Source organism: Crinia signifera, chromosome 5 (genome assembly GCF_055691185.1).
Source record: "Crinia signifera chromosome 5, ASM5569118v1, whole genome shotgun sequence".
Taxonomy (NCBI): domain Eukaryota; kingdom Metazoa; phylum Chordata; class Amphibia; order Anura; family Myobatrachidae; genus Crinia; species Crinia signifera.
In genome coordinates, this window is record NC_139221.1 from 70,828,915 (window position 1) to 70,854,855 (window position 25,941).

Below are 25,941 nucleotides of genomic sequence, written 5' to 3' on the forward strand. Positions count from 1 at the left end.
CTGAGTGGTGACCCATAGTCACATTACACAGCATGTAGTGACCAATATTCGCACTTAGTGACCGATATTCACATTACACAGCGCGTAGTGACCCATATTCATATTGTACAGCGCGCAGTGACCAATATTCGCATGTAGTGACCCATAGTCACATTACACAGTGCGTAGTGACCCATGTTCACATTACACAGCGCATATTGACTAATATATGTATTAGATGTATACGCTAGATGTACCCTGGGGGATATAGATGCAGGGAGCATAAATTCGCTGAGCTGCGCCTAGGCAGCCATCAGCCACACCACTGGACCACTGGGTGGGTAACAATATAGGCAGAAACTGTACAGTTATCACACAGGGAACGCGTACCTGCCGAGCAGCACAGCGCCTAGGCAGCCAAAGAAAAAAAATATCTTATCCACGGCGCCACTGGTCGCCACAACAGCCAGGCAGGCAACAATACAGCAGAGACAGCACAGTTATCAAACAAGGAACAAATACCCGCCGAGCTGTACAGAGCCTAGGCAGCCATCAGCAGCACCACTGGTCACCGCATCAGCCAGGCAGGTAACAATACAGCAGGGACAGTACAGTTTTCACAGTTATTCATGGGCGGTGTTCCACTTGCTAAGCAGCAAAAGATTGCTGCTTAGTGAGTGATCCTGAATTAGGCCCCCTGTTCCCCTCACTACATTCTCACACACAGCCCACTCCCTCACAATAAATGTCACACTCCCCAGTCTCTGCACACATTACCTTCAGGCTTCAGCCAGGAGCCAGCCTGTGAGCCTGACACAGAACAGTAGGCAGGGCCACTGCAGCTGCACTAGTCCACTTTGGCACAGGAAAAGGCAGGGGCGTGACCTAATCACGGACCCCCGTGGCCACACCCCCTTTTGAAAACTCGACTCGTGCTGACCGCTGAAGGAGCCCAGCCAGGCCAACCCAGCGCAGGTACTGCTAGCCAGCCGGGGGAAGGGGCACTGCCACTGCCGGTCACTAGGAGGTGCTGCAATTGTGCGGGGTGCCTGTGGACCCCCGGCACCCCCTGTGCGCACACCTATGTCGATGCCAGTGTGTTTATTTGCACACAGGTTGAAGTGTAGAGACTGGGGCACTGTGGAAGGTAGACCCTGCTAACACCATATACGGAAATACTTACTCCCACTACAACACTGCGTAGACGAGGTCATATCTATGTCCTGGGATCTCTGTACATTTTCTGGGGACTGCTCAGCAATGACAGGTTGCGAATTTGAGTCTTCACTGCCATCATCCGACGAACCATGATCACTGGAACTCCAAACTATGTCTGCCGGATCTTTGAGGCTTTCATCTGCTGAGGTCTCTGTAAGAAAGAGGACATTTAATACAATTGTAGTTTACAGTATAACAGGGACCGTTTCATAATCAATTGAAAGCATGCAAAAAACAGAACTAAGAGCAATCAGACTCTTATCTTTGCCAATAAATGTATGAAATATACTGTGGGGTTATTTTAATCTAAAACCATCTCACAACAGTAATAAGGGGATTTTGTACTTACTGTTAAATCCTTTTCTCAGACTCCATAGGTGACACTGGAGAGTTACAGTGGGGAATAGAAGGTGACCACAGGGAGCTTGGGCACTTTAGAATAAATTAATAGTGACTAACTCCCCCCCTTCTACTTCCTCTCCTAGGCAGTCTAGGTATGTGCCCGGAGGGAGCTGGAAGAAAGAAATAAAACACACTTCCAAAAGGAGGTTAAACATAACAAGTCACACACACACACACACACACTCTCATAGAGTGAAAACATAGGTAAAGAACATCATCCATAACAGAATGAACACACCCGTAAATGCTGGTAAACTTAAAATAAAGGCTAAGTACAAAAATCTCCTAGCCTCAGGTAACCGAACAAACCTGAAATAGCAGTAAAAGAAGGAGACAGCGTCGGGTGGGCGTCCAGTGTCACCTATGGAGTCTGAGAAAAGGATTTAACAGTAAGTACAAAATCCCCTTTTCTCTTTCCTCCACTAGGTGACACTGGAGAGTTACAGTGGGGACGTCCCAGAGCTCCCAACACGGGTGGGAAGACACTGAGAGCCCCTTAACACAGAACGGCCGAACCACGAAGCAGCTGCCGCAAATGTGTCAAACTTGTAGAAACGGACAAAGGTTTTCGGGCCATCCAGGACGCAGGGAGTCATAGAGGATAAAAAAGAGCATCCGACTTACGCACAGACTCTGTTCTGGCAACATATATGCGCAGGGCCCGGACTACGTCCAGCGCGCTAGACTCATCCGAGTCCTACCGAAAGGCCGGCACCACAATAGGTTGGTTAATGTGGAATGCCGAGACCACCTTTGGGAGAAAAACACTAGAGGTGCGCAGCTCCACTCTATCCTCATGAAAACGCAAGAAGGGCGCTTTACAAGAGAGAGCACTCAGTTCCGACACCCTTCTGGCCGAGGCCAAGGCCAGCAGTAAGACAGTCTTCCAAGTAACATATTTTAGGTCCACCTCCTCCATGGGTTCAAACAGAGAGGACTGGAGGAAGGTCAATACCAAGTCCAAATCCCATGGAGCAGTGGGAGGCCTGAAGGGAGGTTGCAGCCGCAACACCCCCTGGAAGAAAGTCTGAACCTGAGGAAGAAACGCCAGCTTTTTCTGGAAAAAAATTGAGGGCGGATACTTGTACCTTCAAGGACCCCAGCCGGAGTCCTGAGGAAAGGCCCTTCTGTAAGAACAGCAGCAACCTAGCCAGCTTGAAATTCACAGGAGAGACTCTCCTGGTTTCACACCAGGCCACATAGGCCCTCCAGATGCGATGGTAATGCACCGATGTAACCTGTTTTCTAGCCCCTATCATGGTAGGTATCACTGCCTGCGGAATCCCTTCCTTTCTCAGAATGGACCTCTCAACAGCCATGCCGTCAAATGTAGATGCTGTAAGTTGGGACAGGCGAACGGACCCTGGGTTAGCAGGTCGTCGCAGAGAGGCAGGGGCCACGGCTAGTCTACTAACAGGCCTGTTAGAACTATGTACCATGACCAGCGAGGCCAGTCTGGAGCAATGAACAGCACTGTCACCGACTCCCTGCGGATGCTCTGAAGAATCCGAGGTATGAGAGGCAATGGAGGGAAGATGTAGAGGAACTGATCCATCCAAGGGGCGGTGAGAGCATCCACCGCCACTGCCTGAGGGTCTCTTGTCCGAGCGCAGTACCGGGGCAACTGATGGTTGTGCCTGGAGGCCATCATGTCTATCAGAAGACATCCCCACCGACGAATCAAGGACTGGAAGACCTGGGGGTTCAGACACCACTCCCCGTGATGCACGTCTCGTCGGCTGAGGTAGTCTGCCTCCCAATTTTCCACGCCTGGTATGAAAATGGCAGACACGGCCCCTGCGTGCGCCTGCACCCAGAGCAGAATCCTCGTCACTTCTCTCATCGCTGCACGGCTGCGAGTACCTCCCTGTTTGTTTATGTAGGCCACAGCCGTGGCATTGTCGGACTGCACTCTGATGTCCTTGTTCCGGAGAATGACTTCCGCTTGAAGGAGGGCATAATACACCGCTCGAAGTTCCAGCACATTGATGGACAACTGCGCTTCCTCCGGTGTCCACAGGCTCTGGAAGTGGAGTCCCAGCGTGACCGCTCCCCAGCCCCGTAGGCTGGCGTCTGTGGTGAGGAGCGTCCAACTGTGTATGGCAAACCTCCGTCCCTCCTGCAGGTTGCTGGAGTCGAGCCACCACGCCAGCGATGCTCGAGCCTGATGGGAAAGTGATTCGCTAATAAAGAAAAAGATGCGAATCTGACCACTGGCGGAGCAGACACAGATGGAAGGGGCGAGATCGAAAACGCCCGTATTGCACCGCCTCGAACATGGCCACCATCCTTCCCAGCAGCCTCGTGCAGAGGAGGACTGACACCTTCCGATGCTGTAGCACCAGACAAACAAGATTCCTGCAGAGACACTATCTTGTCCCCTGGAAGGAAAACTCTGTTTTGGACAGTGTCCAGGGTCATCCCCAGGAACAGAATCCTCTGCGAGGGGGTCAGCTGTGACTTCTGGATATTGAGCATCCAGCCATGGGACTCCAGAGTCCGACGTGTCAGTTGGATGTTGTGGAGCAGGATCTCCTTGGACGGGGCCTTTAACAGAAGGTCGTCCAAGTAAGGGACAATGGTAACTCCTGAGCCCTGAGTATTTCCATCATGACTGCCATGACCTTGGTAAATACCCGGGGCGCAGAGGAGAGACCGAAGGGAAGGGCTCTGAACTGCAGGTGACAGGTTTGAATGGCAAACCGCAGGTAGGCCTGGTGAGGAGGCCAGATGGGGATGTGCAAGTATGCATCTTCGATGGAAACAAGAAACTCCCCTGGCTCCAGGCCTGCAATAATTGATTGCAGAGACTCCATCTTGAAACGGGTGAACCTCAGAAACGGATTGAGCTGTTTCAGGTTCAAGATGGGCCTTACCGAGCCGTCCGGCTTGGGAACCAGAAACAGGCTGGAATAGAAACCCTTTGACCTTTCTGAGTCTGGAACTGGGATCACCACCCCCATATCTCTGAGTTTGTGTATGGCAGCCTGCAGAGCCCTGCTTTTCTCCTGAGAAGCTGGTAAACCTGTGGGGAAAAAACGTAGAGGAGGAGGCAACAAGAAATCTATCTTGTAGCCTACTGCCACCAGGTCCCTCACCCATGCATCCTGGCGGGACATGGACCAAACCTGCTGGTAAAACAGCAGGCGGCCTCCCACCCTGCTTTCCGGGCAGGGACTGGGAGAGTCATGCTGAGGGTTTTGAGGTAACCTTTGCATCAAGGATGGGTGCGCTGGCTGAACCTCTGCCTCTGCCACGGAAGCCTCTAGAACTGGAAGCAGTTCCACGTGCCCTACCCCTGAATCTAGGGGGTGGGTCGGAAGAAACGAAAGGACTGCCCTCCTGTAGATGGGAATGACCTGCGTGGGGAAGAAGCTGCTGTAGGCAGAAACTGCGACTTACCCCCTATAGCTTGGGAGATCATCTTGTCCAGCTCTGGACCGAAGAGCGCCTCACCAGCAAAGGGTAGTGCTTCCACTGCCTTCTTGGAGTCAGCGTCTGCATTCCACTGTCTCAACCAAAGAGTTCTGCGGGCTGAGACTGAAAGGGCAGAAACACGGGCTGCCAGCATACAAACATCTGAAGAGGCTTCAACTAAGTAACCTGCAGCCTCTCGTATGTGTTCAACCAGAAGCAACATATCACTTGCCCCCGGGTCTAGAGAGGAAGCCACCTGGGATGCCCAGACCTCCATGGCCCTATTTACCCAACAGCCCACCTGTGCTGGCCTCTGCAAGAGACCTGCGGCCGAATAAATTTCTTTCAGGGTGCTCCCTAACCTTCTGTCAGATACATCCTTAAGGGTAGAGGCTCCTGGTATGGGCAAAACTGTCTTTTTAGACAAGCGTGATACCGAAGAATCTACAGCAGGGGGCGTTTCACAAGACTTCCTAGCATCCTTAGGAAAGGGATAGGAAGTGAAAAACCTTTGGGACACCTGAAACTTTTTGTCAGGGTGCAACCAAGCCTTTTGCAAGTGATCATCCAGCTCTTCTGAGGCTGGGGAAAATGCAGACTGTTTTTGCTTCTTGGCAAAGACTGAGGGCCGTGCAGCAGGCCTCTCCTCCTCAGATACATTGAGGGTTAAGCAGACTGCTTGTATTAGGTCCTCTAACCCCTGAGAGGGGACCTCAGTGTCCTGTAGGACTGGAGCCTCTGGCTCATTAAATTCACCCTCCTCTAGATCTGGCATGTCAACATCTGTATCATCTAACAGAGGGACTTGAGGAAAAATCCTATTAGCAGGAGCCAGTCTAGGGGGAGGGGTTACTGGGGTGTCTGTCTGTAATGCTCTGGACAGACCCTCAACAGCAGAGGTTAACTCTGCCTGTTGATCCCTGGCTGCATCTCTATCTTGTCTGGCTGCAGATAACTCAGAAGCCAGCTGAGAAATCACTGTGGACAATTGTGAAGCCCATACAGGAGTATCCTGCCCCGCTGTTGGAGGCGGGGGGGACTGGGGTTGCAGCACATGGGGGACATAAAATGGCACCCTCAGCGTGTGGGGTGAACTTAGTGTTGCACTTCTTGCAAGCAATCTTTTTAGGAGCCCCACCAGCCATCATACACTCCTCAATCATCCAACAGAGAGGAGAGAGAGAGAGGTTAAGCACCGGACAGGAGAGGAGGTATACAAGGCAGAATCTGCCACAAGCCAGAGACGCGCACTGTATATAAATATAACCTGCGCCGGCTAAGGGACCTTTTTGGACACAGTCCAAGCCGCCCTGACCTCCTATGTCCCGCTGTGACTCACTGTACCATGGTCACCTGCACTTTTCCGTCGCCTGGAGGGAGCCGCGGATCAGGCTGCTGCTTCAATGGCAGCCGCACCTTAAAGAAGGAGGAAGCGGAAGTGCCCAGCATGCCGCGCGCTACTCCGCTCCTCGTTATGGCGCTGTTTTTAAAAGTGCAATGCCGCGTCTCTTTCGCTGAATCCCCCGCTAGCAGGGGATCAGCGTTATACTTACCCCTGCCATGGCTGTCGGGTGCGGCGTGCTGACAGGTCCTCGCGGCGCGCTGCGCGCAGCGGCGACGGGACCTCAGGATCAGTGGATCCTGCAGCCGGGTACCGGAGGCAAGCTGCATGCAGCTGCGACCGGACCCGCCGACAGCGCCCTCGTCGCAGGCAGGTAGGGACAGGGGGCTACCTGCCTGTCCTCCTGCTGATTGCAGATCATTAAAGTAAAAAAAAAAAAATTAAAAAAGCCCAGGAGTGAGCAATGAATGCACCCAGCTCCCGTAGGGCACATGCTAAGACTGCCTAGGAGAGGAAGTAGAAGGGAAGGAGTTAGTCACTATTAATTTATTCTAAAGTGCCCAAGCTCCCTGTGGTCGCCTTCTATTCCCCACTGTAACTCTCCAGTGTCACCTAGTGGAGGAAAGAGCAAAATACATGTTAAAAATGGCAATGGACCTGGTGGATGTCCTTAGTTGACCAAAAGTGGATATCACATGCGTTACATAGATCTATGGTGCAGATAAAATGAACAAACTTCTGTTTACGGGTACTGGGGCAGACGTATTAAGCCTTAACAAGAGATAAATGCAAGTGTGATAAGGAGAGATAAGCATCCAGCCAATCAGCTCCTTACTGACTTTTCAAACACAGGCTGTAACATGGCAGTTAGCAGGCGATTGGCTGGACGTTTATCTCTCCTTATCACTGTTGGATTTATCTCTGGTTAAAGCTTAATACATCTGCCACAACGTGTGTGTTAAAAACCTTCTGCAAGAACAAATGAATACTGTATATCAGTAATGGCTGACACTCCAGATGTTGTTGAACTACACATCCCAGCATGCCCTGCATCAGTTTTAGCATGGCCAAATAGTAAAACTGTAGCAGGGCATGCTGGGATGTGTAGTTCAACAACAGCTGGAGTGTCAAGATTAGCCATCACTGCTGTATATGATCCTATACAGCTACCAGTACTGTTAAGGGTCAGATACAGTCAATAATCAGAAGAGCTGCAATATTTTAAAGACTGGCCACATATTTGCCAATGTGTACAACTAATGTAGCCTATGCACCAGCAATAAATTGAGACACTTCTGCATTGTGCAGATGATGGTGTCAAAAATAAAATAAATAAAAATCAAATAATGGTACTTATGTAATATCTGGGCTCCCGTTTTTCTTATGAGACCGCGTCCGCTCGCCACACTATATAAAATCAACTCCATTCGTAGTTGGATAGTAGGGCCGAATTATACTCACCGATAATTCCTTTTTCTTTCTAGAGATCCCATGGTAGCCATAACATTGGGATGTATCCCTTTCCCCATAGATCAGACAGGAGTTTTTTCTCTAGGACCGCCCACCTTGGGTATAACAGCCTCCTCCTCCTTAGCCTCAGTGTCTTTTGAGTGTCTCCGTAACCTGGAGAAAAAACACAATAATAACACGGGAGGGTAACAAGTGGCTGCCATGGGATCTCTAGGAAGAAAAAGGAATTATCGGTGAGTATAATTCGGCTCTTTCTTCTACGATCCCCATGGCAGCCATAACATTGGGACATACCCAAGTAAACCACACGGGAGGGATAGCTGTATTATATTTACTTATGGCGATGTCAGTCCCGCTGACATAGCTCCTTGCAGCACGTGGTTCCCAAAGTGGGCAGTAGATACGTTAAGTGCATAATGGTTAGAAAATGTATGGACTGAAGACCAGGTAGCCGCTTTACAGATCTCTGTAACTGATGCCTTCGCCTTATTTGCCCACGATGTGGAGACTGCCCGAGTCGAGTGTGCCTGGACGATCTGAGGTGCCACCTTGTTCTCTTTCTTGTAGGCAAATAAGATAATTTCTCTTATCCACCTAGAGATCGTTTGCTTCACAGGTGCTCCTCCTTTCTTTATTCCTTCAGGAATTACAAATAAGTGTTTGGAGGTTCTAAATGTCTTGGTTCTTTCCAAGTATATGGATATGGCCCTCACCAGGTCTAAGTTATGCCACATTTCCTCCTCCTCACTCTGAGGATTTGGATAAAACTCGGGAAGGGTTATCTCCTGATTGAGGTGAAATCTAGAGATTACCTTAGGTAAGAACTGCGGGTGTGTCCTCAACACCACCCTGTCCGGGAACACGATAAGATAGGGTTCCTCAATCCACAGCGCCTGTAGTTCACTCACTCTCCTCGCAGAGGTGACTGCTACGAGAAAAACCACTTTCCAGTTAAGCAGTTTGAGCGGAATGTCCATGAGTGGTTCGAATGGATGCTTGGCTAGTACTGTCAGAAGTAAGTTCAAGTCCCAAGGGGCTACTATCGATCTGATTGGGGGTCTAACTCTCTTCATGGCTCTGCTGAACCTCTTTACCACCTTTTCTTCCGCCAATGGTCTGTCTAGTAGAACACTTAAGGCTGATACCTGTGCTTTAATGGTGGCCGTTGCCAGCCCTAAGAGAAATCCATCAAAGAGCAACTGTAACACCTCTCCAGTGGAAATCTTACCATAGTCACCTGAGAACTGCCCCCATTCAATAAATTTCATCCCTGTTCTGTAGTATGCTAGAGAAGAAACATCTTTTCTGGCTTTCAGCATCATGTCCGAGACTTGTGAAGAGAGATTATGCTTCTTTAGTATTTGCCGCTCAATCTCCATGCCCTTAGACATAATGTCGCGGGTTCTGAGTGTAGTACTGGGCCTTGTCTCAGTAGGTCCGGTCTGTTGGGTAGCTCCCATGGTTTCTGCACTGATAACCTCATGGCGTTTGAGAACCAGCCCCTCCGTGGCCAGTATGGTAGGATTGCCACTAGGTCTGCCTTGTCCTCTTGTACCTTCTTTATCACCCTGTTTATCAGGGGAAAAGGTGGGAATATGTACCCTAGTTTGAATTGCCATCTGATTGTGAAGGCATCCAATGTCGCTGCTTGGGCATGATAATATTTTGAGCAGAATGTCCTCGCCTTCTTGTTGGCATAGGTAGCCATCAGGTCCACTTCCGGGACTCCGAATCTCTGCACGATATCCCTGAACACCTCTTCGTTCAGTTCCCATTCTCCCGGATCTAGTAGCTTTCGACTCAGGAAATCTGCTACTACGTTCCTCCTTCCTGGTATGTATACTGCCGAGATCGAGAGAAGATATTTCTCCGCCCATACCATAATATCCTGTGATATTCTCATCAGTTTTCTGCTTCTGGTGCCTCCCTGATGATTTATATGTGAGACCACCGTGACATTGTCTGACATGATTCTGACATGATTCCCCACTGTGTAATTCTTCAGTAGCCTTACTGCTTCCCAGACTGCTTGAAGTTCTCTTACGTTCGAGGAATTCATTGTTTCTTCTAGGGACCATATTACTTGCACTGATGCATTCTTCATATGTGCTCCCCAGCCAGTTAGACTGGCATCTGTAGTTACTACCACATATCTCGGACTCTCTAGACTGGACCTTCTTCTCTCCAGATCCCTTGTCCACCACAATATGGATCTTCTTACTGATTCGTTCAGTGGGATGAGCTGATGGTCCCTGTATCCTCTTCGGATCAGAGGTAACAGGTACTCTTGTAGACCTCTCATATTTGCCTGAGCCCAAGGTATAATCTTTATGCAGGACGTCATCATGCCCAGCAATTGTACGGCCATCAGAAAGGTCACCTTCTTCGAATACAGGACCTTTTCTATCATCTCTCTGGTGATAGAGCAATGTTGAAATTCACAGTGTCTATAAGGACCCCCAGGAACTGAATATTTTGACTTGGTAGAAGGTGGCTCTTGGTTTCGTTTACAACCCAGCCATGTCTCCGTAGTGTCAACTCTAGACCTTGTAGGACTTCTCCTTTCGAATCCCCTACAATTAGAAGATCGTCCAGGTATGGCCAAATCAGGACTCCCTGTTTCCTTAGTTCTGCAATCAAGGTTACCAGAACCTTCGTGAAGACCCTCGGAGATGTTCTTAGCCCAAAGGGCAGGCAAGTAAACTGGAAGTGCCTGTTTGACACTGCGAACCTGAGGAACCTTCTGTGGTAGCTGTTTACTGGGATGTGATAGTAGGCGTCCTTTAGGTCTATTGACGCTAGAAACGCTCCCTTCCTTATCCCAGTTAGAACGGATGACAGGCTTTCCATCCTGAATCTTATCTTACATAGTTACATAGTAGGTAAGGCTGAAAAAAGACTTGCGTCCATCTAGTTCAACCTGGTATAGATATCCATTGCTGATTTGGTTGGTTCTGGTATTTTACAGACAAATTATATTTCTTATTTGTACCCATGGATGTTTTTCTCCAGTAAATGTTTGTCCAACTTTGCCTTGAACGCATTTAATGAGCCAGCCGTTACCACCTCTCTGGGAAGAGAGTTCCAGAGTTTGACTGTTCTGACCGTAAAGAAATTCTTTCTACTAGCTGAATGAAATCTTTTTTCTTCTAATCTATACTCATGCCCTCGCGTCCTAGATTCCTTTCTAGTAGAAAATAGGGTGTGTGACAGTTCCTTATATTGGCCCTTGATATACTTGTACATGTTGAGCATGTCCCCCCTTAAACGTCTCTTTTCTAATGTAAATAGTCCCAAATTGCTTAATCTCTCCCCGTAGCTTAAATTCTCCATTCCCCTAATAAGCTTTGTTGCTCGCCTTTGGACTTTTTCTAATTCTATGATGTCCTTTTTATAGTGTGGGGCCCAGAACTGTACTCCGTACTCTAGGTGAGGTCTCACCAATGCTTTATATAGTGGCATAATTACCCTTGAGTCCCTAGTTTCCATTCCCCTCTTAATACATGCCAGAATTTTGTTGGCCTTTTTTGTAGCTACATTACAATGGGCACTACATCCTAGATTGCTGTCTATTTGGACTCCTAGATCCTTTTCAAGTATGGAATTACCCAGTTCCTCTCCGCTAAGGTTGTAACTTGCACACTGGTTGTGTCTCCCAAGGTGCATAACCTTACATTTATCTACATTGAACCTCATCTTCCATTTTTTTGCCCACTCATCTAGAATTGCAAGATCATTTTGAAGCATGGTGACATCTTCTGGTGATTTGATGACTTTGCTAAGTTTTGTATCGTCCGCAAAGATGGATACATTGCTGAGTAACCCTATCCCAATATCGTTAATAAAAATGTTAAACAAAATGGGCCCCAAAACCGAACCCTGGGGCACTCCACTTAGTACCGGTTTCATATCTTCTTTATATTCAGGTTGAGATCCCTCAGATCCAGGATTGTCCTGTATTCTCCATTGGGTTTCTTCACTAGAAATAAGTTTGAGTAAAAGCCTCTCTTGTGTTGTAGCCTGGGAACTTCCTCTATGGCGTTTATTTCTAAGAGTTGCTCTATCTTTATTTTCAGCTCTCTTCTTTCTTCCTTCAATATTGGTGTTCTGGATCTTAAAAACCGGTCTTGTCTCGGGTGACATGCAAACTCTATTGAATAACCCCTCTGAATTATATTCAGGACCCATCTGTCCCCAATCGTCCTTTTCCAGACCTCTGGGAAATTCAATAGTCTTGCACCTATCTTGATGCTTAGTGGATAGTCATAGCCTTCCACCTCTGTCCGACTGAAATTTTCCTCGGTAAGGCTGGCGAAAGGACTGACGGGAAAGATTAGGGTTCCCTCTTCTATAGTATGGCTTTCCAGGCCTGTAGCTCCTTGCGTCCTTAAAGGACGGTTTAGGTGTTCCCGGATAGGGAAACCTATTCCTTCTATCCTGCGGCAGCCGGACAGATTTTCCGCCAGACAGTTTCTGTATCATGGCGTCAAGTTTAGACCCAAATAAATAATTTCCCTCGAAGGGTAATGCTGTCAGTTTGTTTTTGGAATTTGCGTCGGCACTCCAAGGCTTTAGCCACAGCGCCCGGCTTGCTGTTACTCCGGCTGCCATGGATTTTGATGCGAACGACACCGAGTCCAGCGACGCTTCACACAGGTAGTCAATAGATTTTTGCATAATCTCTAGACTGCGTAAGATATATGCTTTAGATATTTTGTCTTCTACATCCGTATGTAGGTTTGCTGCCCAGAGCCTCAGAGCACGGGATACTGAAGCAATAGCGACTGATGACCTGAGTGCCCCTGAAGATGCAGTGTGTACCTTTCTTAAGGAGGATTCCACCTTCTTATCCATGGAGTCCTTGAAGGCCGCTGCGTCTTCCACTGGTATTGTAGACCTTGACGTGAGCTCTGCCACCGCTGCGTCTACCTTAGGGATCTTGCACCACGCCATGAATTCTTCATCCTTGTATGGATACATTTTATCCACTCTGTTACTAAGGGTGAGTTTATCAACATTTACCCACTCCTTAGCGATTATTTCCCTTACTACCTTATTAACTGGGAAGGACCTCCCCTTCTTTGATCTATCCTCAAATATTGGGTCCTTTTCCGTAGAGGTACCTGTAGCCTCTTGGTAGTTCATTGCCTTGTATATGTTCTTTAGTACGTTCTCCACTATATCAAGGTTAAAGGTTCTATCCTCCTCTATTTCTCCTGACTCAGTGGAATTCTTAGCTGGTTCATCCATGCCGGATGAACCCTCCTCCTGGCTCAGCCCAGACTGAGACCTGGACCTCTTGGCTGTCTGTGACTGGACAAATTCATGCTTAGACACAAAGTTCTGTTTCATCCAAGCCATCAGTTCTTTTAGTATCTCCGTATGCTCTGATTTCTTTGCCACTTCTCTTATGGGCTCCTTATGTCTTATCTCACATTCTTCACATAGTGACTTGTTTTGACTCGCAGAGAAGACCTTATCACATGACATGCAATTAGATTCAATGTATTTCTTTTTAGAGAGCCTTTTCTTTGGCACAGGGGTAACCTCTGTAGGCACACTATAAGAGATAAGATACACTAAGCTAAGTAGCTAGAAATAAAAAGAACTCTAATGCCCAAAAAAACTAAGGGCTTACCTCATAGGGGCACTGTCCAGCTTAGGGGAAGAAGGCACTTCCATCTCAGCCATCGTTTCTGCAGCCCAGCGTGATGCACTGACCAGCGCTGTCTGCTGTGTTTAAATATGGCGCCATAACCCCTTCATTGCTGTACCAGCAGTATTCGGGATGGCCGAGCGGAACAGACGTTTCCTGCTATTTTTCCGGGGGCACCTTTCTGTGCGCACACTAGAGTTTGCTCTGGGCGGAAGTAGACGCCGCCGCGTACTTCCGCCCTACAGTGCCTAGCCCCGCAGCGTGCAGTCGCGGCTTACAGCTGAGACTGCCGCTTGACTCACCCACGTTGCTTCCATCTGCGCACCGTCAGCCTGCAGCGCCTCAGCCCCGCGGCCACAGGTATTCCAGTCGGCTTTAAACGTACCTTGCTCCCAGACAGGCGTCTAAACAGGTATTTGGCTGTGCATATAAACGGGTGTTATGCATAGGGGTATAGATAAATCTGGTCCCCCTCGCATGCTCTCCTTCCCACATGATATAAGAGGTAGCCCTGCTAAAAGTAAAATAAACTCCTACTCTGTCCTCTCTAACGGAGACAGGAAAAAAAGACACTGAGGCTAAGGAGGAGGAGGCTGTTATACCCAAGGTGGGCGGTCCTAGAGAAAAAACTCCTGTCTGATCTATGGGGAAAGGGATACATCCCAATGTTATGGCTGCCATGGGGATCGTAGAAGAAAAATGGGGTGCATTTAACATGGGAGCCCAGATAATACATAAGTACCCAAATAATAATCAAATAGTAAAAAATAAATACAAAAATAAAAATAAATAAAAAATTCAGCATGTTGGAAATCCTTGACCCATTGATTCCAACCCAAAAACCATTGACACAGAGAATTTTGATATTCTACTGAAATAATGGGATCGCCGATCCGCCATCGGGAATTTACCCAATTTATGCACGGGTCCCTTAAGATGTGAAACCTTTGAGTGAATTTGTCAAATTAAGTGTGAAAATTGGCATGCAAAAATTTGTATTTATCATAATGACCTGTAATGTTTACCATAACTAGGAAATCAAATTTTTCTAACACATTTTTTATTTTAATTCATAAAACAAATGTGAGAGACCATGGCATTTTTATTGGATATTTTGCACATCTCTCATAGAGAAAGGGTTAAAGTCACATACACTGGATAAAAAGGCATTTCTTAAAAGTATAGGTGACTCAGCACAATTCAGCTGAAAACTTTCGGAAACCGACCAGATTGTATGCAATTGAGACTTATTCACATTTTTATATAAATAGCAAGTTATATTAACATTGGAAATATCCAAGATTATGATGCAGTTCATACAATGGATATTACTTGAAACTGAACATGGGAAAGCACTTTTGGGTATTCAGTGCATACATTGTGTACTACAGTACCTGGATAAAAATGTTTGTACTTGGGGCTCGATCATAATGGCGCCCAAGTTGACTGGAGGTGTGGGTTGTAATCGCAATTGTTTGCAAGGAAAAACAATACCTTATTTATTTATTAACAGTTTCTTATATAGCGCACACATATTCCGCAGCGCTTTACAGAGTATAGTTGAACATTCACATCAGTCCCTGCCCCAGTGGAGCTTACACTCTATACCTTGTAAAGGATTGACTCTTTAAATAATGGAATTAATTGCTCTTTTGCATTTTGTCAAAACGATCAGATTGGACTATTTTTTCAGTGAAAGTATACATGTATAACAAAGAAAAAACTGTTTTAGTTACAAATGAAAGGCAGTTTCAATTAGTACATTGTGTGTGGTGGGATTTCCACAACAAGTCCTTACTTTGGGAGAAAGACAGAGTGACACCAGGATTAGAAGATAAACAGTCTCACAGCTGTTCCGTATAATGACAAGAAGGGCAGAAAGGAAAGCTATATCTGCCCTTAAACAGTAATCTAAGATTTGCCAGGGGAGACTATTGAAGAGAAAAAACTATTCCCAATGACAAGGGCACGCAATAAACAGTGTGTTGGTTAAGAAATTTATATAAAGGGGTTGAATGAAACTAATCTATCTATATGTATATCTCAAAGGAAATGTCATGTCCACTGAAAATAATGATAAATTCATCATCCTAAATTCATTGTACTGCATTAAAGCCATGAGTCAGCTCAAACTATTCATCCTAATCTTTATTGTGCTGCGGCCCTTCATAATACATATTTAAAATATTAGAATAGAATATTCTGTAGTTCAAGCAATAAGAAATGTAATTTACCTTCATCAAAAACAAATGACTTTGCCAAATGCCGGACAGCTTGTGGTTTTCTTTCATATAACCTAGATGCCTAGAAAGTAAAACAAGGAAGAAAAAAAAAAAAGAAGAAAAAAATCTTATTTATGATAAACTTCCTGCTCATTTCATACAGCAAAATCTTGCATGGCTTGCTTTGTTTTGGGCAAGGTGACTCCTTGTGTCTCCACACTTGGATGGTAAAGCATGAAAAGATCCAAGTGGAAAGAAGTTGCAAAATAAAAAACACGTCGACCTTCTCATGTGTCAACCATTGCCAGGTCTACCTTTTGTGAATGTTGACATTGGTGTATGTTGACCAATGGAGAGTCTATCTGTAAACCATCCGCATGCCAGCAGCTCCTGTGCACTTTGTGATGTAAGACTGTGGAACACCGCCCCATTCAAGATTTTTTTTTTCATAGTGTAACTTTTTGCCATTTAGACCATGTATATACAATTACAAGTCACCTATGTAAACACTTTCTTGCATTTTTCCAATGAATAATATGCAATCCGCTTCTTAGTAATGCAGTTGTGCTGTTAATAAACCACTATGCAAGCAGAAATGCTTATGGAAGTATTGCATTTGTTTCTGCTTGTTTTTGTGAAAGTAAAAACAGAATTAAAGTACTAATTTGTAATTGCACACCTCCAGACAACCTCCTTTCTGAATACAGATAACGGAACAGACATATACACATTGGATGTTTTTGAGAAAAAGTAACAATACCAATTGAACCCCTTACCTTATCTACCGGACACCCATCAAATCCTTCACTACATCGCATCCATGCATGACTGAGTGACGCAGGCTTCAATGTAGCCTCCCCAGTGGATTGTTTAGCACAGTTATTTGAATCATCCGGAAATAACAGGCGCGTCTTATCTGCAGATCGCTTTCTCTATAATGAAACCAAAAAGCATTACTCTAGATACACTGGATATACATATTAAGGAAAAAACAGGGGGGTAGGCGGCGCTAAAGGACACTAAAGGCACACAATTTTAAAAAAGTACAAATTTATTTACCAATAATCACAATAACAATTATTTATAAAACTGAAAACACCGGCCGGTGGTTTGGAAAATTGAGAAAACCTATTGGTGCATAAGTAACGATTTTTAAAGCATCACCAGATAAACTGGATTCAATCTGCACAGTCCAGCAAGGGTTTGTAAGATACTATTTAGTATCCCCTATATAGCATATCTATTAACGCAGAACTTTATCAGCAATTCAAGCAGACAAAGGGTTAATTAATGGCAGTCTTTTTGTGCAAAGCGGTGTTAGTCTGGTATCAGAAGTTTAAGTAGCGTTTTTTTAAGCAGACATCCTTCTTTTAAGCACATATAAGGGTTAATTCCAAGCCAAACATTTTAACACTCAGTCATTAGAGCCACATACAAGCTTGAAGATGTTAGAAAGCTTTGTAGTTAGATGGGTGCAAAAAGGTATACTTATGCTCCGTTTGTAATCCACGGGAGTTGATTCTATCGCCCACGCCTGGAGAGGGTTCACGGCTGTGTGAGAACGGTCAGCCTTGTCTCGAACACGCTTGCTCCGGCTTCCGGGTCTCCCAGCAGGGTGCTTTCAGAGTGTCAATTGACAAATCGAATGTTCCTATGACGCGTTTCCCCGCCTCTTGGAGTGTCAGCGGCTTCCTCAGATCTGAGGAAGCCGCTGACACTCCAAGAGGCGGGGAAACGCGTCATAGGAACATTCGATTTGTCAATTGACACTCTGAAAGCACCCTGCTGGGAGACCCGGAAGCCGGAGCAAGCGTGTTCGAGACAAGGCTGACAGTTCTCACACAGCCGTGAACCCTCTCCAGGCGTGGGCGATAGAATCAACTCCCGTGGATTACAAACGGAGCATAAGTATACCTTTTTGCACCCATCTAACTACAAAGCTTTCTAACATCTTCAAGCTTGTATGTGGCTCTAATGACTGAGTGTTAAAATGTTTGGCTTGGAATTAACCCTTATATGTGCTTAAAAGAAGGATGTCTGCTTAAAAAACGCTACTTAAACTTCTGATACCAGACTAACACCGCTTTGCACAAAAAGACTGCCATTAATTAACCCTTTGTCTGCTTGAATTGCTGATAAAGTTCTGCGTTAATAGATATGCTATATAGGGGATACTAAATAGTATCTTACAAACCCTTGCTGGACTGTGCAGATTGAATCCAGTTTATCTGGTGATGCTTTAAAAATCGTTACTTATGCACCAATAGGTTTTCTCAATTTTCCAAACCACCGGCCGGTGTTTTCAGTTTTATAAATAATTGTTATTGTGATTATTGGTAAATAAATTTGTACTTTTTTAAAATTGTGTGCCTTTAGTGTCCTTTAGCGCCGCCTACCCCCCTGTTTTTTCCATATTTTCTCTCTAAGAGGGGTTGAGTATCCCCCTAGACGGCAGCAAGGACACATTATTATTCCCAGCGCTCTGCTATCTATTCTATTTTATACATATTAAGGGGCTAAAAAAAAAAAAAAAACAGGGAAATAAAACCGTTTTAAAGCGGTCAATGAAGCGATCAGCCAAACAGACTTTGCTATATTATCTTACGCATTCCTTGTATGCAGCACCAACTATATTCTTCTGCAGCTATAAATACAAACCCATCACCACATATAGGGCCTTATTCTAGTTCACTCTGACAAAATCCTTCTTAGATGGACAAAACCATGTGCACTGCAGGTGGGGCAGATATTACTTGTACAGTGAGAATTAGATTTGGGTGGGGTTTTACTTCAAAGTGAGATCTATATTGCAGTGTAAAAATAAAGCAGCCAGTATACCACAGAAACAAAATAACCCACCCAAATCTAATTCTCTGCACATTTTACATCTTCCCCCCCCCCCCCCCCTGCAGTGCACATGGTTTTGTCCATCTAAGGATTTTGTCAGAAAGAGTGAACTAGAATAAGGCCCATAGTAACTGGAATGTGCCTACGCACTACAGTGATTTTTACGCAAATCGTTCGCAATCAATCATGATCTGATGTACACTCCCGTGGATCTTTTGATCTTACCTGCAGCAGGGAAGATCAGAATATGCAGCTAAAGATCTGTGGGACTTGGATATTCGTACATTTGGGGGTACTTATGTATTATCTGGACTCCCATGTTAAATGCACCCCATTTTTTCATACCCCTACTATCCAACTACGCATGGAGTTAATTTTATATAGTGTGGCGAGCGCAGCGAGCCACCGTGCCCGAAGCGTGGCGAGCGCAGCGAGCCCCGCGGTCTCATAAGAAAAACGGGAGTCCAGATATTACATAAGTACCCATTTGGGTATTTGGACGGGTCTGGCTGCGTTCAGATATTCGGGTGTGGTCACATGGTTGGGTATTTGGGAGTTGGTGCGCTAAGGTGTTTGTGTGCATTCGGCGAGTTTGGGCACTCGGATTCAGGTGTGTTTGGCCACGTTCACGTGATCAGGTGCATTTGAGAGAATTTGGGCACTCATGGATTCAGATGTTCAGGGGCTATGCTGGCCTTTAAGTTTTATATGGTTTTCAACTGAAAGTTTTATTGTAACATTTTCAGTGATTTGAAGGTTGTTAATCATCAGACACTTCACTTCAGGTAATGGTTTAAACCCACTAGGTGCCACTGGCATGACAAACTGTAGGATTGTAAATCAGAAAACCAGTGGGTAATACTACTGTCCTCAGGCAAACTACGTCTGCAATCCAAAGATTTGTCAGATTATTTTTCATTTAAAATGGCATTTTCCAAGTGTTCTAAGCTCTGGTAAACAATGGTAATATATCAAAAACAGCTATTGAAAATCCTGGTAAATACTTTCCTATTGAGTCACTGCTCATCTGATTATCTAAAGCACAAACATGAGGTATTCCTTTGGCAATTGATCCTCTGGGAAATCAGCAACATATTACCAATCCCTGGATGATATCTACATAAATCTTGAAAATGAGCATTTTATAACTATGAAGAAAAACACTAGAAATACAGGATTTTCTCATCACAAAATCACATGATTGGCTCGTCTCCAGTGAACTCTTCCAAGATAAATCTCCTATGGCCAATTTCTAAAAGATATATGATGGACTCCCACATGAGCACCTTATATAGGATAAACAGGGACAAGAAATATATGATTTAGAACTACTGTAATAAGAGGCTACACATTGTGAGATTTCCACTATTTTTCTATTCAACTTTGCTTATTAGAAGCAAAAATTGAATCGAAAGGGCATCGAATGGTTTTTCCACATTCGATCCCGATGCACATTCATGTTTAGTGGAAATCAAAAAGAAAAAAATATAGTAGAAATTGAATCGAAGGCCATATCAAATCAAACGGCACATAGAACTCAAATTATTCTGATTTAGAATGGAAAAGATTGTTACTTATGCAAAATATAAATCCATATTAGCTAGTTTGTTAAAAAGAGCTGAATGTAAAAAAAAAAAAAAAAACACACAATCTGAATTATTCAGGCAGATATATTAGGCAATCAATTAATCATCTGATCTATCATTTAGTGATCAGCCAGTGTATACTAGCAACATGTTTGAACGGCATCGCTCACAGACATACAAGTACTGCATTGCCTTTGAAACAGCCAATGGCCGATATATCTAAAGATATATATCATTGCATCATGCGGTGTGTAAAACCGATCATCCAACATCTGTACCAATCAATTGATCTGCAGATATAACTTAAGGTAGCCATACATCAGAAAGACCAGTCTAAGGGCCCCCATACATTAGGTTGACTTGTCCTAGGGACAGGACGGACCCAATTCTCCTGCGAGCCGCCCGGCAGCTCCCCGGGAGGCTCATACACAATTTGGCATTTAATGTGCCATTTTTTACAAGTTGCAGGGATTGTATGATTGGGTACAATATCTTTCTGATGTATGGCCACCTTTACACTGTGTACCCAGCCTAAAGGTGCATACACACGCAGGGCCGGCGCCACCACTAGGCAAGTCTAGGCATTTGCCTAGGGCGCCGGCCACTGGAGGGCGGCATTTCGCCCCCCCATGCCACCGGTACCTGTTGTGCCGTCTGGGGAGGAAGGGGTGTCTATGTCGGAATCTGACAGAAGCCCGCGCGGGTACCTGTCCTGCGACGCTTTGTGACCAGCACGGGAACTAGCATATAGCTAACTGCTGATGTTTGCGGATAGCAGTGCCCTTATGCACAATATTCCCAGGCTCTGATTTACGTTCTGCCACTTATACACCTACTGGTCGACACAGGTGTATCACAACCTGGCAGCGGCGGCGGCGGGGGTCCCTGCAGTGAAAAATAAATTACAAGCTCTATCCGGCGGCGCGGCAAGTGCTTCTATTTTGAAAACACTGGCCGCACGCTGATTCAGCCAATCAGCGTGCGGCCAGTGTTTCTTCAAAATAGAAGCACTTCCCGCGCCGCCGGATAGAGCTTGTTATTTATTATTCACTGCAGGGACCCCCGCCGCCGCCGCCAGGTACATAAAGCGTCGCAGGACAGGTACCCGCAAGCAGCGCCCCCCCCCCCTCCCCCCTCCCCCCCCCCCCCTGCCAGCCTGCAGCAGCAGCATGAGCTGCATAAAAAGTAAAAAAACATGATAATGAACTGAAATAATATATATATTATATATATATATATATATATATATATATATATATATATATATATATATATACACACACACACACACACATATATATATATATATACATATATATATATATATACACATATACATATATACATATACATATATATATAAAAAGATATTCCCGACATATGACGTATATATACGTCATGGTTGGGAGGTACTTCCCGACCAAAGACGTATATATACGTCATGGTTTTAACTGTCACCGCGTCTATAGACGCGGTGACAGTTTGGAGATGTCTGCTGTCCCTGACAGCAGACATCCCCCCTCGCGGCAATCGCTGCGATTGGCTGTTCAAATGTGAACAGCCAATTGCAGCGTTTTCTGTGTTACCGGCGGCTAAGCCGCTCGGTAACACAGTGATCGGTGGTGATCGGTGCTGTTAAGTACTGCACCGATCACCACCGATCGCCAGCCCCCCCCACCCGGCAGCCCCCCTCCCTCCCACCCACCCGGCTGCCGCAGCGCCAGCACCCCTCCCACCCCCCCGCCAGCCGCAGCGCCAGCCCCCCTCCCAAAGCTGGTGACCAAAATGGGGTCACTTGTGGGGGGCTTCCACTGTATTGGTGCTTTGGGGGTCTTGCTAATGCGACATAGCACCCACCAAAATTCCACCAGAATCTGAGCTGCAAAATCCAAAAATCACTCCTTCCCTTCTGAGTCCTGCCATGCACCCAAATGGTATTTTTTGGTCACATGTGAGGCATTGCCGTACTCGGGAGAAATTGGGGCACAGATTTTGGGGTGCTTTGTCTCCTTCATTCCTTGTGAAAATGAAAAATTTTGAGCCAGAACTGCATTTTTCTGTAAAAAAATACATTTTTTTACACAAAAATGCAGATCTGGCTCAAAATTTTTCATTTTCACAAGGAATGAAGGAGACAAAGCACCCCAAAATCTGTGCCCCAATTTCTCCCGAGTACGGCAATGCCTCACATGTGACCAAAAAATACCAGTTGGGTGCATGGCAGGACTCATAAGGGAAGGAGTGATATTTGGATTTTGCAGCACAGATTCTGGTTGAATGACCCCCGAAACACCCATACAGTGGAACCCCCCCACAAGTGACCCCATTTTGCAAACTACACCCTTCAGGGAATTCATCTAGGGGTATAGTGTACATTTCAAACCCCCAGGGGTTTCACCAATTTTGATACAACTGAGCTGTGAAAATGAAAAATTAATTTTTTTCATTTTCACTGCCCAGTTGTACCACAATTGGTGAAACCCCTGGGGGTTTGAAATGTACACTATACCCCTAGATGAATTCCCTGAAGGGTGTAGTTTGCAAAATGGGGTCACTTGTGGGGGGGTTCCTAACTTTTAGCATTTTATGGTGCCTAGAAACCTACATGGTGCCTAAAAAATAATCTCATAAAAAGGAGGCTCCAAAATCAAGTAGGTGCTCCTTCTATTATGAAGCCTGTGGTTTGGTCAACGTGCACACTAGGGCCACATATAGGATATTTATGAAAACAAAAGAATTGGGGGAATCAATTTTTAGTCACATTTCTCTAGTAAAATGTACTGTGTTCCTTAGAAAAATGTATTAAAATTGCAAATCTGCAAAAAAAAAGAAATTTTGAAATTTCACCTACACATTGTTTTAATTCCTGTGAAACACCTAAAGGGTTAACAAACTTCCAAAATGCTGTTTTGAATACTGTGAGGGGTGCAGTTTTTGAAATGGCATCATTTATGGGGGTGTCTCACATACAAGTCCCTCAAAGTCACATCAGAACTGAACTGGTCCCTAAAAAAAATCAGTGTTTGAAATTTTCTTGAAAATTTGAGAATTTGCTATTCATATTGTAAGCCTCCTAGTGTCCAAAAAAATGAAAATGAGGTTGAAATAATGATGGCAACATAAAGTATACATATGGTCTATGTTAGTTATTAACTATTTTGAGTGGTAAGATTATTTGTCTCACAAGCAGAAAATTTAACATTTTGCAAATCGCAAAATTTTCCATTTTTTTCCGACATTTTGGTATTTTTCACAAAAAAACACAGACTGTATCGACGAAAATTTACCACTAACTTGAAGTACAATGTGTCACGAAAAAACAATCTCAAAATCACTGGGATAAGTAAAAGCAAAAAAAAGTTATCCCCACTTAAGTGAGACATGTCAGATTTGAAAAAAAAGGGCTCTGTCAGGAACGCAAAAACTGGCTCTGTCAGGAAGGGGTTAAAAGGTCACAGGTGGAGCCAATCCTATTACGGGTGATTCTGTGTGGAGACCTGCAAAACATGCACTGTTGGGGGTACTTGAGGACCGGGGTTGAGAACCACTGGTCTAGATGAAGCAGAGCAAAGAATTTCTGCTTGGAAGATAGTTTGATGAGCCGTTTGTAAACAATCAACTCTCTAAGAAAAGAGAAAGCCACTAACTTAACTAATAAACTAGACAATTTGGAGAAACAACCTGCAGGTGATAGAATATAATAGAATCAACTTTATTGGCCATGTATGCTTGCGCACACTAGGAATTTTTTGTGGATTTACAGTGCAGCATCAAGGAGGGATAAAAAAGGGGGGGGGGAGGCATTACATACATTAAATTGAGACATTATATGCGGGGAACACATGCCCGCCGAGCAGCTAAGCGCCACCACTGGTCGTTGCAGCAGCCGGAAGGGAACAACATAAGCAGGGACAGTACAATATCACACAGGGAACAAATACCCGCCAAGCTGCACAGCGCCTAGGCAGCCATCAGCTGCGCCACTGGTCATTGAAGCAGCCAGATAGGTAACAGTATAAGCAAAGACATCGCAGTTATAGCAGAGACAGTACAGTTATCACACAGGGGACACAAGGTTATATATGGTTGAGTGCACAGATGATCCTAGGCAGCCATTTGCAGTGGTGATGGTGGGGGGTCATTGAGGCCTGGGGAGAGACAGTAAGGCCTGTGGCTGGAGTTGGGCTCCCGCATCGGCTGGTGATGGGAGTCAGCGGCTGGGGCCTGATCATTTCCAATGAGTCCGGGGGCCTTTGTTGGGGGCCGTGGCTGAGCAGTAGGCCAGGGTGTGCAGTAAGCCAGGGTGTGAGACAGGGGGGCCAAGGCTGGGCCTGCAGTAGGCCAGAGCGTGAGACAGGGGGCCAAGGCTAAGCCTGCACGGAAGGGTGGCTACTGCTGGCGAGACAACCAGGGCAGGGGCCACCTAGGCAAAGCGGGTGTGGTACAGGGGTCTGACAGTCGGGATCTCGACAGCCATTAGCCCGACTGGCCGGACCCAGACAGCATGGTGAGCGCAATTTAGCCCCTTGCGGGCTCGCTACGCGAGCCACCTATTCTTTTTCTCCCTCTATGGGGGTCGTGGACCCCCACAAGGGAAAATAGCAGGTGGCCGTCGGGAACCTGGCAGTCGGTTTTTTGACAGTCCGGATCCCGACGTCGGGTAAATGCCGTCCGGCACCCGGTGAGGCAGGGGGCCAGGGGTGGGCCTGCAGGGAAGAGTGCTCTGGGTCCTCCTCGCCATCCTGACCTGCACCAGGACACTCCCATTCATGTAGAGGGGGAGCTGGAGATGATATTCCTCCTCCAGTGGTCCCCCTGGGCCGATGGCGATGCTGGAGGCTGCAGTGCTGGCCGGGTGTCACTGCGTCCTCCTCGTGGTTGCAGTGCAGTCCGGCCTCTCTGGCAGCCTCTCCTCCAGCAGGCGCGGCATTCTTCCCCTCCTCAGCGCCTCCCCAGCCGGCGAGCAGGCAGGTCCTGTGTCTGCAGGGCTGCTCCGATATGAGCAGCTGATGCCTGCGCCGCCGTGAGGGAGCTCAATCGTGTCATTCAGCTGTCGCTGAAGGCCTGCCATGGATGCCGAGGGACAATCGGGGACAGGTAAGTATGTGAAGAAAATTTTTTGTAAAAATCCCTTATCCGGAATGCTCGTGGTCACGAGCATTTCAGATAATGGATACTCAACCTGTATAATATATCACATACACACACACACACACACACACACACACACACCTCAAAAAAATATTCTTATTACATACTTTGTTCTTTACATTGTTGAATGTGCTGACAACAAAATCACAAAAAATTATCAATGGAAATCAAATTTATTAACCAATGGAGGTCTGGATTTGGAGTCACACTCAAAATTAAAGTGGAAAAAAAAACACTACAAGCTGATCCAACTTTGATGTAATGTCCTTAAAACAAGTCAAAATGAGGCTCAGTAGTGTGTGTGTGACCATCACGTGCCTGTACAGCCTCCGTACAATGCCTGGGCATACTCCTGATGAGGTGGCATATGGTCTCATGAGGGATCTCCTCCCAGACCTGGACTAAAACATTCGCCAACTCCTGGACAGTCTGTGGTATAAGGTGGCATTGGTGGATGTCCCAGATGTGCTCAATTGGATTCAGGTCTGGGGAACGGGCGGGCCAGTCCATATCATCAATGCCTACGTCTTGCAGGAACTGCTGAAACACTCCAGCCACATGAGGTCTAGCATTGTCTTGCATAAGGAGGAACCCAGGGCTAACCGCACCAGCATTTGGTCTCACAAGGGGTCTGAGGATCTCATCTCAGTA

At 45.9% G+C, this 25,941-nt stretch overlaps 1 protein-coding gene across 7 annotated transcripts in view; it reads right to left on the reverse strand.

Annotated features, from left to right (window-relative positions):
* The window catches only part of SPIDR (scaffold protein involved in DNA repair), a 419,457-nt gene that overhangs the window by 388,704 nt on the left and 4,812 nt on the right, over window positions 1-25,941 (reverse strand). For all 7 annotated transcript variants that reach the window (XM_083187433.1, XM_083187431.1, XM_083187430.1 and 4 more), the window contains exons 2-4: window positions 16,483-16,638; window positions 15,719-15,788; window positions 1,163-1,348 (exon numbers count right to left, since the gene is read on the reverse strand). In XM_083187433.1, coding sequence (XP_083043559.1) covers window positions 1,163-1,348; window positions 15,719-15,788; window positions 16,483-16,638 — 412 coding nt within the window. The remainder of the gene's footprint in view (window positions 1-1,162; window positions 1,349-15,718; window positions 15,789-16,482; window positions 16,639-25,941) is intronic.